This window comes from Triticum aestivum, chromosome 3D (genome assembly GCF_018294505.1).
Source record: "Triticum aestivum cultivar Chinese Spring chromosome 3D, IWGSC CS RefSeq v2.1, whole genome shotgun sequence".
Classification (NCBI taxonomy): Eukaryota; Viridiplantae; Streptophyta; class Magnoliopsida; order Poales; family Poaceae; genus Triticum; species Triticum aestivum.
Genome location: NC_057802.1, coordinates 279,867,148 through 279,881,864, shown reverse-complemented (window position 1 = coordinate 279,881,864; position 14,717 = coordinate 279,867,148). Strand labels below are relative to the sequence as shown.

Here is a 14,717-nt window from a genome sequence, read left to right as displayed (position 1 = left end):
GGCCTCTGTACAACATGGGCTACTATATAGTTGATATCTATCCTCCATGTGCTACCTACATCAAGACCATCTGTACAACATGGGCTACTATATAGTTGATATCTATCCTCCATGGGCTACATTTTTAACATTTGGGTGGTTTTAGGCAAATGGCGACCTAATTGTGGTGGTCTTTTTGTAATTTAGTCCCTCACCGAAGCAGGGCTCGGATTGAGGGTTTGAATCATCTACCGAATTTTATATGGGGTTTGATAATTTGCCCCAGTTATGACCCTGGACCCACCCGTTGACCTAGCCAGCCGCCGCCTCGAAAAGGCTTAGGTACTCCGCCTCCCGCCGGCGCCGGTGCTGGTCCGTCATGTCTCCGGTGGCCTTAGGGCCATGGAGGCGGAGTGGATCTCGCCCCTTGCCGGTGGGAGGACTCTGTTTTTAGATCATTTTTCGAGCTTTGTTAGGGTTTGTGTCTTGCTCAGGAAGGCGAGACGACGGCGGCTTTCTAAAGATGGAATAAAGGTCTCCCCGCTTAGTCCCTGTTCTGATGATGCGTCTAGCATCATCGGTGGGCGTGTGGAGGTGTGTCTCCGGCGGATCTGTCTTTGGTGGGTTTGCTCGGATTAGTTCGTCGTTTGTCTTCGTTCGTGTGTTTTTAGGTTGGATCTTTTCTATCTACACTCTTTATCTGTGGCGGTTGCTGTTCTGGTGTGTTGATTCTATGGGGCCTTAGCACAACGACTTCCTGACTGTCTACTGCAACAAGGTTTGCCCGACTCCGGCGTGGGAGGGGCGATGACAGCAGCGCACCTTCGCTTCGGTGCTTGTAGTGGTCGCTAGGTGGTCTGCGGATTTGGATGTAATTTTTATTATTTCTAGTGTTCGTTGTACTATCATGATTGAAGATGAATAGATTGAAAGTTTTTTTTTAAAAAAAAAGTGGTGCAAAAGATCTTGGCACAGCCGCCTCGCGTCGGGCTCGCACCCTGTCCCAGATCACGATTTGCCACCGCGAATCCGCGACCACCAGCAGCTGCAACTTCGTCATCGCGTAGCTCGAATCTTATCCCGCTTATTATCTGCAGCCATGGCCGCGGCCAGCTTCCTCCTAAGCCCCAGGGTGACGCTGCCCCTGCGCCGAGGATCCCGCCTCCTCGTGTCCTGCTCCGCCACTTCGTCATCCTCCTCGTCAGGTGTCGGCTCCCTTCTTCGGTTCCAACATACAACGGGAAACGCAGCTGTGTATGTAGTGATGTTGAAAGATTCAATGTAGTACTGGTAGTACTTATCAGATTCTTCTTGCCTCGCAGATGCTGCTGGAGGGGTGGGATTCCAGGGAAGGGTGGGGTTCTTGGGCCTCGGGATCATGGGCGCCCCCATGGCATCAAACCTCATGAAGGCTGGGTGATTCCCTACACTTCCAATTCTGTCTCTCTTCCTTCCTTTCCCTTTTGTTGCTAGTACTGTGAGACATACAGTTTTACTTCGGTACCTTTCATCTTGTCTTCTTGTCTTTGGGTCTGGGCACACGAAATTTTTAGACAGTTTTCATCGGTATTATTATGTATTGGTAGTTGACTAAATTTGACCTCGTAATCAAAATATCAAATGTACTGTATGGTTTTATGCTTATGCTTTTACCGTGGTCATGACCCGTGACTGGTGTTCTTGGTGATCTGCAGTTGTGATATTACAGTTTGGAACAGAACCAAGAGCAAGTGCGATCCTCTTCTCAGCCTCGGTGCCAAGTATGCTCCACATCAACTCAATTGTGATCTATAACCATCTTCTACTTATCAAATGTGTGCCATTTCCAAAACAACTACCTGAGGGACCGTCTGTAGCTTGAGGATTCCGGACGAAACCACACCACCTCATAAGTGAAACTTGATATAACTATAAAACTCTCACAAGTTCACTAGTAAACGCAACTACGTTTTTTTCTCTGATGGCTACCTTGTTCTGCTCTACTTTATTTGAAAAGATTATATTTTTCAAAAATATTCTATTGTACATCTAGATAGCTAGCCCCCACTAATCTATTTCTCTCAACATGCAAGCATGTCACCTCATCATGTAATATGCATGGGAAAAGGCCCGCCTCAACATGAAAACATGCATAAGAATTTCCATTCTATTATGCTATTTATATTTAATAAATACTCCCTCCGTCCCAAAATAAGAGTCGCTGATTTAGTACTAAGTTTTACTAAATCAATCACACTTATTTTGGGCGGAGGGGGTATTTTACAACTATACACTAATCAAACATAATAAATCATATGTATTTTCATTTTATAGTTATCATATTATTGCCCCAAATATCCATGTACCATATAATCAAATATATTACAAAACATTCCAGCAACAACTTGCGGGGTATCATCTAGTTCCGCTAAAAATTGTTCCCACTTGAACTAGACCAAAGATTATGTTCTGAATGGTTGTAGTCTATTAGATAGTTTCATGTTGTTGATATTGATGAAAGTTAAGAGACAGTATTGCATGTAACAAAAGATGTACGCAACACTCCGCTTGATTGATTCTCTCATACAAGAGGATGGCTCCCTACAGGTTTGAATCTTCACCCGCCAGAGTTGCATCATCTTGTGATGTCACCTTTGCAATGCTTGCTGACCCAGAAAGCGCGGTATAAGTTCCGTTTCAGCATTCCAATTGCCATTTCTTTTATTCGTGAAGTCTCAGCATGATGACATATCTAATCATATCCATAAACGATTTATTCCAAAGTTTGAGGTTGCATGCGGCGCTAATGGAGCCGCAGAAGGGATGGCCGCAGGGAAAGGGTAAGTGGTACTAATTGCTCTCAAGAAAAAAGGGTCGGAAATTCCAGAGCATTTGCAGAACAGCAGAAGTAGACCTTGAAAACATCATATTTTCTCTTGCTTGTCCGTCATAGGTATGTCGATGTTTCGATCATATTTGTCTTGCTTGTCTGCCGTAGGTATGTCGATGTGTCGACAGTCGATGATGCAACATCTAAGCTAATCGGCAAACGTATTACAAGTACTGGGGCATCTTTTCTCGAGGTAGTTTTTGGTCCATGTCATTGCTTGTACTGTTGTTGTATCGAATTGTTGATTTTGTTGTCTGGATGTGTAACTAGCGATGTAATTTCAGTGCTTCTACTCTTGGTCCAATGCTTACTTGATGATTTTTCAGTAGGCTCCAGTTTCAGGCTCAAAAAAGCCAGCAGAAGATGGACTGCTGATCTTTCTTACTGCAGGTAAACTTGTTTCTTCATGCTTGGTCATTGAGAAAATCTAGTAGTTAAATCTCCTTTTTCTTCTGACACCTTAAATTGTTGATATCATTGATTGCACAAGGTGATGAATCCTTGTACAAGAGAGTGGCGCCCCTACTTGATGTCATGGGCAAGGTTAACATCTCTAATCAGAAAGAGGCACTTGAATAAGAAAAGTAGTTGCGTGTTGATAAGAGAATGTGCTTACATTTTCCGTACTCTGAAAGCAGTCAAGATTTTATCTTGGGGATGTCGGGAATGGCGCAGCAATGAAGCTCGTGGTTAATATGGTGATGGGGAGGTAAAGTGGAATCTCATTTATGTGGATCCTATGTATGGTCATGGAGATTATCAAATCTTAGGTTTCACTGATCCTTGCGGCGAAACACTGCAGCATGATGGTCTCCTTTGCAGAAGGGCTACTCCTGAGTGAAAAAGTGGGGTTAGACCCGAATACTGTCGTCGAGGTAGCTTTACGGGAACAAGTATAATAACCTGCAATATGTCAAGAGAATTTTTCATCTAACACAGGGTGCACTGGTCGTCCAACAGGTTATTTCACAAGGTGCTATCAATGCTCCCATGTTCTCCCTCAAGGGCCCTTCCATGGTTAAAGCTGCATACCCTACTGCCTTTCCCCTGAAACATCAGCAGAAGGTAAGCAGAGCACTGAAAAGGAAAGCTGCATGTTGCACCTCGTCTTAATCTGATGCTGAGAAGAAACGCATGACAGGATCTAAGGCTGGCGCTGGCCCTGGCAGAATCGGTGTCCCAGCCCATTCCTACAGCTGCAGCTGCAAACGAGCTGTACAAGGTAGCCAAATCGCTGGGCCTCGCCGACCAGGACTTCTCCGCGGTCATTGAGGCGCTCAAGGCTGAAATGCAGAGCTCGCAGCACTAGATATTGTTTCTTCAGCCGGCCAAGTTTGAGTGTGGCATTCAAATGTATTCGCCCATCTTGTCTCTTTTGCGGACATATAAATGTGCTTGTTTTACAGGCAGAGTGTATACAGAAATGTAAAATGAATATATACAGAATATCAACCCTTGCAAAGGGGGAAACGGTATCGATATTTTTGGTATGTTTGTAGCGTGTAGGTTCATTCATTTTGCTCCGTATGTAGTTCATATTGAAATCTCTAAAAAAAAGACTTGTATTTAGAAAGAGTAGTTCATATTAATAAAATATTCAGAACATCTTGTAACAGTGATCGGAGGGAGGACTATATAACATGAGTTTCATGGTAGGCACAAAGAACGTACGTGCGGGTGCGGAACACAGAGAATGAGGGTGACGAGAGCTGAGCCGGTGCTGGTGCACGCTGCCGGTGACGTTCCTGCCGCCGACGAGTACTACTTCCTCTCCAACCTCGACCAGAATGTGGCAGTGCTCATGAAAACCGTGCACGTCTTCAGCCCGTCCCGCGCCCGCGACGACGCGGCCGCCGTGATCATGGACGCCCTGGGCAGGGTGCTCGTGCACTACTATCCATTCCAGGGGAGCCTGGTGGTCAGCGCCGACGACGGGAGGCTCTCGGTCCGGAACGACCGCCGTGGCGTGCCTTTCGTCGTTGCGGACGCCGACTGCGAGCTCAAGGAGGTCGGGGACGTCGTACTGTCGGCACCCGACGCCGCCGCGGTTCAGGAGCAGCTCGTGTTCGTCGGCCGCAGCAACTCCGAGGAAAAGGAAGATGACGAGCTGGGGGCGCCTCTACTAAGCGTGCAGGTCACCAGGTTCAGGTGCGGCGGCTTCGTGCTCGGGCTCGCCATGAACCACTGCCTGGCGGACGGCGTCGCCGCGGCGGAGTTCCTCCGCTCATGGGCCGAGATGGCCCGCGGAGTGCCCCTCTCCTCCCCGCCCTTCCTCGACCGCACCGTGCTGCGCGCCAGGACGAGCCCCACGGTCGCCTTCCCGCACGAGGAGTTCGCAGAGATGGAGGACGTGTCCGGCCTCGCCGGCCTCCGCGAGGAACCGCGGGTGCACCGGGCCTTCGCCATCGACGCCGACAGGCTCGCGCGGCTGAAGCGGCAGGCGTGCGCGTGCTCCACCTTCGTGGCGCTGACGGCGTTCGTCTGGCGCGCGACGTCGCGCGCCATGAGGATGCGCCCCGAGCAGAAGAGCAAGCTCATGTTCGCCGTCGACGGCAGGTGGCGCGTCGACCCGCCGCTGCCTCGCGGTTTCTGCGGGAACGCCGTCGTCTTCGCCTGCTGCGTGTCCACTGCCGGAGACCTCCTCGGCGGGCCGGTGTCCGCTGCGGCCCGGTGGATCCAGGACGCCATCAGGCGCACGGCCGACGCGTTCATCCGTTCGGCCATCGACTACGTAGAAGTGGCCGGTGGCCGGGCGCCATCGATGACGGCGACTACGCTGGTGACGGCGTGGAACCGTCTTGGGTTCCACGCGGCCGATTTCGGGTGGGGCGAGGCCGCACAGTCTGGCCCCGCGGAGCTGCCGCGCGGGGAGGTGGTCATGTTTATGCGGGACGTGCGTGACGGCAGCATCGTGGTGCTTCTTGGCCTGCCGCGGTCGTGCATGCAAGAGTTCCAAGACATGGTGGATTTGATCTGAAACTAGTCATTTTAGCTTCTCACAAGGCCTTCCTTCATAATGTGTGTATGCATGGGATCTCAATTTCAGCGTTGCGGCTGATGAGCAAAATATTATTGGCAACTTTCACGACCAAACGTATATACCATACAAATACAAGGCAGATTTTAACGATAACAATTATTGAGATGTGAAGTTGTCAACAGCACAACCAGAGAACTCAACTCAAACACTAGCTAACATGTGCCTGCTACTATGTGTGAATTTTCCTCCATGTGTTTCTTTCTCTATTCACACCCCAAGCAACATCGATGTGTCCTCGTGTTTGATGCAGCAGTGTAGCGTATTCTTCCTGGGGGATACTCATCAGCTGACAGTTTGACGGAACAACCTGCTAATTTGGTGAATTAATATACACAACGCAGACCCATGGATGCTAAGACCCGATACCAGCAACTCCCTTGGCTTGCGCTGCCGCTTGTTGTGCTGCCGCCGCGGCCACGGCTGCGGCCGCTGCGGCTGGAGATGGGGGTGAAGCTGGCGTCTTCTGTGGGGCTTCAACAGCATGCCCCTGCGGCTGTTTGTTATCTACTTGGGCCAACAAGTTCTTTATTTGGGTTCCGCTCATGGTCTCATGCTCAAGAAGTGCATTGGCTAGAGCATGGAGCTCCTTGTTGTGTTTGGTGAGGATAGCCTTTGCATTGTTGTATGCTTTCTCCAAGAAATTCTTCACCTCCTCCTCAATTAGAAGCCTCGTTTCTGAGCTCATAGTCTTTCCGTCCTCTTCATAGTTGTATGAAACAAGACCCACCTGCTTGCTCATACCATACTGAGTAACCATTGCTCTTGCCATCAAAGTTGCTTGCTCAAAGTCGGATGAAGCACCGGATGTCACCTCGCTATCCCCAAATATAAGCTCCTCTGCCACCCGCCCTCCCATGCACACATCCAATCTTGCTAGCATCTGTTTCCTTGACACGCTAGTCTCATCTTTGTCAGGGAGCTGAGCCACCATCCCAAGGGCCATCCCCCTGGGCACGATGGTAGCTTTGTGGACAGGATGTGCACCATCCGTGTGCATGGCAACAAGGGCATGCCCTCCTTCATGGTATGCTGTCAGCTTCCTGCACTCATCAGAGATAACTGCTGACTTGCGCTCACTACCCATCATGATCCGGTCCTTGGCATACTCCAGATCATTCATGCTAACGGATTTTGCGCCATCCATGGCAGCTCTAAGAGCAGCCACATTCACCAAGTTAGCAAGGTCAGCACCTGAAAATCCTGGTGTTCCCCTGGCAATGATCATCAAATCCACATCATCACCCTTTAAGACCTGCAATTATGTGCAGAGGGATATGAGATCACATTTTAATATTGACAGCATGACAACAAAAATTTCCCAAAATTACCTTTGACATGTGGATCTCTAAGATCTGACGTCTGCCCTCAACATCTGGATTGGGAACAACAATATGACGATCAAAGCGCCCAGGTCTGACTAATGCTTTATCTAATGACTCTGGGAAGTTAGTTGCAGCGATGACAATTATCCCCTCATTCTGCTTAAAGCCATCCAGCTCAACAAGCAACTGATTCAAGGTCATCTTCATATACTGCTGATCCTTCGGATTTCTACTCCCACCAATTGCATCAATTTCATCAATGAATATGATACAAGGCGATCGTTTTTTTGCTGCAGCAAAAAGATCCCTCACTCTTCTAGCTCCCACGCCTACAAACATCTCCTCAAACTCACTACCGCTGCACGAGAAAAAAGGGACGCTGGCTTCCCCAGCAATAGCCCTCGCTAACATGGTCTTGCCAGTGCCAGGAGGACCAACAAGCAGAACACCTTTTGGCAGTTTTCCCCCAAGACGTGTAAAACGCTGCAAAACATACAGGCCGGTTATGAATATCAAATTAAGCAGATATAATGCCAACAATGGAGGACTGGATATAGCAAGTGTTAGGAGCTAGGGTTCTGCCGGTTCTAGGGCGGAGATTGTAGGGTGGAGGAAGACGAGGTCGAGGGCGCGGCGGCCGGCGGCTGGGCGCCGTCCTTGCGTGGTGGAGAAGAGGCGGCGGCGGCGCAAGAGGCGGCTAGGGTTAGGTCTCCCGGCTCCCTAAGGGAAGCCGAGCAAATACTGATTGCTTCTTGCTTGATTAGATTGATACATCTCCTCTCCTTATATAGAGAGGTTTACTTGACTCCTAAGCAAACGATCCTAATACCGATAAGATAATTGGGCTAAGCCCCTAATAACGATAAGATAACTTGGGCCACAGCCCACCTAATATGCCGGTCATAACACTTCTCCCCGCCTGCACAAACAGCTCGTCCTCGAGCTGTAAGGCGGGGAAGCGCTTGCTGAACTCCTCGAGGTGATCAACCAGCGTCAAACACCTCCGCGACAGCTGGGGCGGCCAGGTTGCCGAGCCCGGCGGCGACGGCGTCCTCCTCAATGTAGTCTGCAGCCTCCAGGTAGAAGAGTCGGGGGCACACGCGGCCGGGCATGTAGGTCTCGTCGCAGTTGAAGCACAACCCTTGGCGGCGACGCTCGAGTAGCTCGGCCAAGGTGAGCCGGCGGAACGGGCGCGCCGCAGTCGCGGCAAGGGGTGCCGCGGAAGCCTGAGCAGGCCGACCCTGCGCGAGAACATCCGGCCAGGGTGGCGGCCCAGCGGCCCGAGACGGTGATGCCTGCTGGATGGCCACCGCGCGGCGCTCGAACGCGCGGCCGTAGTACATGGCCGTCTGAAGGTCCTGGGGTCCCTGCAGCTCGACGTCCACGCGGATATGATCTGGCAGACCGCCGACGAAGAGTTCGGCCCGCTGGTGAGCCGTCACGCCGGACGCGTGGCACGCCAGGGCCTGAAAGCGGTCGGTGTAGTCCTGCACCGTAGAGGTGAAGGGAAGGCGGCCCAACTCCGCCAGCCTGCTCCCACGTATCGGTAGTCCGAATCGAAGGAGGCAGAACTCGCGAAAACGCTCCCATGGCGGCGGGCGGCGGCTGAAGCGGCCAGTGGTGGTGTAGAGGCCCGGTCGGCGCCGCGGGTGACGAATACCACGGCAGGGCGGCTGGCCCGGTCGCGGCGGCAGGCGGCCCGTAGGGGCCGGCTAGGTATAGCCGTATCCCCTGGACGGCGGTGACGAGATCGTTGAGGACCCCGGTGATCTCCGCCGGGGAGTAGACGGCGGCCGATGGTGCGGTGGAGGGCGCCGTCATCTGGGTGGTGGCGGCGCCGGAGGATGCGACCAGCGGCGCGGACGGGGAGGGCAGCGGCGCGGTGGAGAAGGCCAGCGGCGCAGTGGTGACGGTTGGCAGCGGAAGCGACGGGATGGGCGGCGGCGAAGACATGATCGGAACTGAGCTACCTGGTACCAAGGTGTTAGGAGCTAGGGTTCTGCCGGTTCTAGGGCGGAGATTGTAGGGGAAAGATGGAGGAAGACGAGGTCGAGGGCGCGGCGGCCGGCGGCTGGGCGCCGTCCTTGCGTGGTGGAGAAGAGGCGGCGGCGGCGCAAGAGGCGGCTAGGGTTAGGTCTCCCGGCTCCCTAAGGGAAGCCGAGCAAATACTGATTGCTTCTTGCTTGATTAGATTGATACATCTCCTCTCCTTATATAGAGAGGTTTACTTGACTCCTAAGCAAACGATCCTAATACCGATAAGATAATTGGGCTAAGCCCCTAATAACGATAAGATAACTTGGGCCACAGCCCACCTAATATGCCGGTCATAACACTTCTCCCCGCCTGCACAAACAGCTCGTCCTCGAGCTGTAAGGCGGGGAAGCGCTTGCTGAACTCCTCGAGGTGATCAACCAGCGTCAAACACCTCCGCGACAGCTGGGGCGGCCAGGTCGCCGAGCCCGGCGGCGACGGCGTCCTCCTCAATGTAGTCTGCAGCCTCCAGGTAGAAGAGTCGGGGGCACACGCGGCCGGGCATGTAGGTCTCGTCGCAGTTGAAGCACAACCCTTGGCGGCGACGCTCGAGTAGCTCGGCCAAGGTGAGCCGGCAAAACGGGCGCGCCGCAGTCGCGGCAAGGGGTGCCGCGGAAGCCTGAGCAGGCCGACCCTGCGCGAGAACATCCGGCCAGGGTGGCGGCCCAGCGGCCCGAGACGGTGATGCCTGCTGGATGGCCACCGCGCGGCGCTCGAACGCGCGGCCGTAGTACATGGCCGTCTGAAGGTCCTGGGGTCCCTGCAGCTCGACGTCCACGCGGATATGATCTGGCAGACCGCCGACGAAGAGTTTGGCCCGCTGGTGAGCCGTCACGCCGGACGCGTGGCACGCCAGGGCCTGAAAGCGGTCGGTGTAGTCCTGCACCGTAGAGGTGAAGGGAAGGCGGCCCAACTCCGCCAGCCTGCTCCCACGTATCGGTAGTCCGAATCGAAGGAGGCAGAACTCGCGAAAACGCTCCCATGGCGGTGGGCGGCGGCTGAAGCGGCCAGTGGTGGTGTAGAGGCCCGGTCGGCGCCGCGGGTGCCGAATACCACAGCAGGGCGGCTGGCCCGGTCGCGGCGGCAGGCGGCCCGTAGGGGCCGGCTAGGTATAGTCGTATCCCCTGGACGGCGGTGACGAGATCGTTGAGGACCCCGGTGATCTCCGCCGGGGAGTAGACGGCGGCCGATGGTGCGGTGGAGGGCGCCGTCATCTGGGTGGTGGCGGCGCCGGAGGATGCGACCAGCGGCGCGGACGGGGAGGGCAGCGGCGCGGTGGAGAAGGCCAGCGGCGCAGTGGTGACGGTTGGCAGCGGAAGCGACGGGATGGGCGGCGGCGAAGACATGATCGGAACTGAGCTACCTGGTACCAAGGTGTTAGGAGCTAGGGTTCTGCCGGTTCTAGGGCGGAGATTGTAGGGGAAAGATGGAGGAAGACGAGGTCGAGGGCGCGGCGGCCGGCGGCTGGGCGCCGTCCTTGCGTGGTGGAGAAGAGGCGGCGGCGGCGCAAGAGGCGGCTAGGGTTAGGTCTCCCGGCTCCCTAAGGGAAGCCGAGCAAATACTGATTGCTTCTTGCTTGATTAGATTGATACATCTCCTCTCCTTATATAGAGAGGTTTACTTGACTCCTAAGCAAACGATCCTAATACCGATAAGATAATTGGGCTAAGCCCCTAATAACGATAAGATAACTTGGGCCACAGCCCACCTAATATGCCGGTCATAACAGCAAGGATACACAAAAACAGCGGCTAACAACTGATTTCTACACCACAAAATGTGAACTACAAAACTTAGCATTTAATAAGATACATCTCCTCTCCTTATATAGAGAGGTTTACTTGACTCCTAAGCAAACGATCCTAATACCGATAAGATAATTGGGCTAAGCCCCTAATAACGATAAGATAACTTGGGCCACAGCCCACCTAATATGCCGGTCATAACAGCAAGGATACACAAAAACAGCGGCTAACAACTAATTTCTACACCACAAAATGTGAACTACAAAACTTAGCATTTAATAAGCAATTCAGCTGAGGACAAACAAATTGGACAGAAATAAAGCACAACACTAAGAAGACAACAAGACCTCTGCTTGCGAAATCAAACAACGGTGTTGAATTAAGCAGGCTATTCATAGATCAAATGCGTTACAGAACAAAAAACAAAATAATTCACTTCAAAAGTTGAATGTAATGTGAAGCAGTTCACAATATGACTAGGCAAAAGTTAATCCATAGCACCGGAAATTAAACCAATTCAACTGTCAATGGTTTATTGCTTAGAAGAGTAGCTGGTAGAAGCACCGCTAAATGGAAAAAATAATAAAGGGTTTACCTTTGGATCTCGAAGGTAGTGAACTATTTCCTCGAGTTCAGCTTTGGCTTCATCAACACCTTTTACATCACTAAATTTCGTACTAGATTCCATGCTTGGTTGAACCTCTTCGTTTAGGCCAAGGCCTACAAGGATTTTATCAAATTAATTACTGGGATGAAATCCAATTTGGAATTAGGATATTAGTCTTTCAGATCGTTGAGAAAACCAAACCTTTGCTGATTCCTCTATCCTCAATGAGAGCTCCGATGCCCGAAATTAGAAGGAAAGTCAGTGCAATGCTTCGGAAGGTGCGCCAAAGCTGATCCTTAAATTGACCTGTTTCTGCTGTAACCATGTGAATAGGCGCATTCGCAGTGCCAATAATTCCATCTTTTGTCACTTGACCAGCACTCTTTAATGCCGGCACGCTACCAAGGCTTCCTTCTGACCTTTCTGAAGCAGCAAGACCTAACAGGGTATACCATGCACGAGTTTTAAGCCACGTAATACGTAAACTAGTCATTATGGAATGATGCTTAGGCTCCACTCAGATGGAACGTAACTGTAAACTCATTTCCGCAGAAAACTGAAACAGCCTTAACCAACGATAGATCAACTTAAACTGTAGAAGGTAAAATAAAATAGTAGGGAAAGAATGATGCTTGTTCTAGTTGTTAGTTTCTGTATTGGTTTTTATTATTTCACGTTGCAGATTTTCAGCAACAACTGTGCGTCCTGCTTCCAATGGAACATTACCAATTTTGTGAAAATTAATCTTTTATTAGTAATACATCCCAGTACAGCCCTGAGCTACTAGAGTAGTGCAGTGCAACATGAGTGCAAACTAAAAACACGTAGTACAAGGTTATCATTTATCTAACTGTAGTACAAGTGATAGTCCACGAGCCAGAAAGAAAAACATATTAAAGTAATCAGGAGTTTACGACTAGGGTACATGATATAATAACATATACAGAGTTAGTACAAAGTTGAGTCACTTATTTTGGGACGGAGGGAGTATATGCTATAGAAAGAAGTATATATGAACAATTTCCAATCATGCTTGAACCTTCTTGACTATTTAAAAAGGAAAAAACAGACACAGCAGCATGCCCCACAAAGCAGCTAAATCAAAACAACCTATTGAACACAGCAAAGTAAGATATTTTGAGGATATAGGTACCTCTTTGCAATGTTTTTAGCAAGGTGCTATCATCCAGCCTGTCGACCTTCACAAGAGCTTTTACATACTCAGAGAGTGCTGAAGGATTCGAATGCAACAAAGGCTGGCTTTCAAATATTTTTATCACACGCTCTGGGTCACTTCTGTATATCTCTTTTATCATAGAAGCTTCACTCTGGGAGCCCAGGTCTCGCATGCTGCGTGAAAGGCCACCAAAATAGCTCGAATGATACCTCTCATGTAAGTTCCTGAGTGCGCCACCTGCATTGATCATCCCCAGCACAAAAAAAAACGATAAAAGGAAGGTAAACGAATTATCCCCGAGAGCAATGGTAACAAAACACTAACTACAGAATAAAAATAAATAGAGCCCTCAAGGACTGTTTTAATGCAAATAAAAGGTAAGAAGGGGCAGACAGATAAAGACATATGTTTAATATGCAGATACAGACACTCACATTTTTAATATGTTTAAAAGTTTCAAATGACACACTGTTAGATTAAACAGTAAAGTAGAGACGGTTACAATTTGAGCCAAGATGCTGTCGTTGTACAAAGACCATATACCTGCACTGATGTCACTTCTAAGTGACCTCAGAGGAGAGGAGGCTGCCAACTCATTATAGATTGCATATGCTGATTGGTTCCTTGCAGCCTGCAATTAAAAAAATGTATACCTGAATTAAGTCTTGCATACACATAAATATATACGGCAACAAGAACAGCAGAAGGCAAAATAACTGAGCAAATTAATCGAATGCAAGGAACAAGTGTAGCTGGGGCATTCGGCTTGGCCAGGGATCCAGGAAGTAGAAACTCAGACATGCCTCCAAATCCCCAAACCATGACCCCTAAACAACTTCCCTGAATTCCCCATCCTACACGGCAGTGTACACAGCAAGTTCCACCACCGCCTCCACCAGCAATGCTACCTGCAAGAGGGGCCCTTGGGCAGCACGGAGCCATCGGGAACTGAGTGAAAAGCAAGATTTAGATCTGGAGAGCTCACCCTCATCCGCATCCGACACATGGCGAATTGATCAACTGAAGCTGCTGATAGTAGATAAGGCCAACCAGAGCTGTTGAGCCTCGTTATCGTGTGTGGTTCTAGATTAGCTGTCGTATTGGGATTTTTTTCCTGATGTTGATAGAAGTAAGCGAATGGGTATTTTGGGGAGTGAGGGACCTGATTGGGTGGTGCATGAAAAAAATTGTTGGCACATTTGAAGAGACCTTGGTAGATTATTATTGTCGATGCATGTACTTGTTCTTCCAACCCATCAACAAAGATGGCGAAGCAAATCACATTGGTCAAAGACAGAGTTACTCAAGCACCGCAGCGGTAGAGAAAGAAAGAAAGAACAGAGCGCTGCTACATGTGAAACTAAGACCAGACATAGCTTACCCAGTGGAATTAAGCTATATCAATTCTATGTTAATTACGACTTGGTATGGAGTACTTTCTAGAATAATTACAAGTGTTTAGCGTTTGGCCCGGGATTTGGTAGAATCCTGGCTCTGCCACTATTTAACTTTTTTTTTTTCTGAAATCTGAACTATCTCCATGCTCAAACATATAGCAATACATACTAAACTACCTTTTCTGGTCGAATCCTGGCTCCACCACTGTCAATCATAAATCTTTCTGATAAATCTCCATGCTCAAACATAGCAATACATACTACACAACTTTTTCTAGCATACCGCATACCTAGACAACTGACACAAGCCGGTCACGACTTAAACTTTCCAATACCTACAAATTCGTCAAAGCAATCTGACAACTTTTGATACAAAATATAATCCATTACACTATAATCAGGAGGATTAACTAACCTAAAATCCACAAGCATCCAAGATAAAAGGGATCACGCTTATAAGGTCACAACTAGAATTAGCAGTCTTTCGTCTAATACAACATGCACACGGAGGCGAAGCTCTGAAGTCTAATGAAACCACGGCTACATC

At 49.9% G+C, this 14,717-nt stretch overlaps 3 protein-coding genes across 3 annotated transcripts in view; 2 read left to right on the top strand and 1 right to left on the bottom strand.

Annotated features, from left to right (window-relative positions):
- Positions 1–946: 946 nt before the first annotated feature.
- Positions 947–4,363, top strand: LOC123078433 (glyoxylate/succinic semialdehyde reductase 2, chloroplastic). The gene is made up of 12 exons (XM_044500941.1): positions 947–1,184; positions 1,302–1,395; positions 1,674–1,739; positions 2,566–2,641; positions 2,743–2,798; positions 2,957–3,041; positions 3,178–3,238; positions 3,339–3,391; positions 3,487–3,557; positions 3,651–3,723; positions 3,809–3,913; positions 3,990–4,363. Exons 1-12 carry the CDS (start codon positions 1,079–1,081, stop codon positions 4,155–4,157), a joined length of 1,014 nt encoding a protein of 337 aa, XP_044356876.1. The 5' UTR covers positions 947–1,078; the 3' UTR covers positions 4,158–4,363.
- Positions 4,364–4,541: 178 nt separating this feature from the next.
- Positions 4,542–5,825, top strand: LOC123078431 (fatty alcohol:caffeoyl-CoA acyltransferase-like). Its single transcript, XM_044500940.1, has one exon. It carries the CDS (start codon positions 4,542–4,544, stop codon positions 5,823–5,825), a length of 1,284 nt encoding a protein of 427 aa, XP_044356875.1.
- Positions 5,826–5,884: 59 nt separating this feature from the next.
- LOC123078430 (ATP-dependent zinc metalloprotease FTSH 5, mitochondrial) overlaps positions 5,885–14,717 on the bottom strand; it is a 9,770-nt gene continuing 937 nt past the window's right edge. The window contains exons 2-7 of the mRNA XM_044500939.1: positions 13,317–13,404; positions 12,750–13,010; positions 11,798–12,034; positions 11,585–11,709; positions 7,217–7,693; positions 5,885–7,140 (exon numbers count right to left, since the gene is read on the bottom strand). Coding sequence (XP_044356874.1) covers positions 6,241–7,140; positions 7,217–7,693; positions 11,585–11,709; positions 11,798–12,034; positions 12,750–13,010; positions 13,317–13,404 — 2,088 coding nt within the window. The 3' untranslated portion in view covers positions 5,885–6,240. The remainder of the gene's footprint in view (positions 7,141–7,216; positions 7,694–11,584; positions 11,710–11,797; positions 12,035–12,749; positions 13,011–13,316; positions 13,405–14,717) is intronic.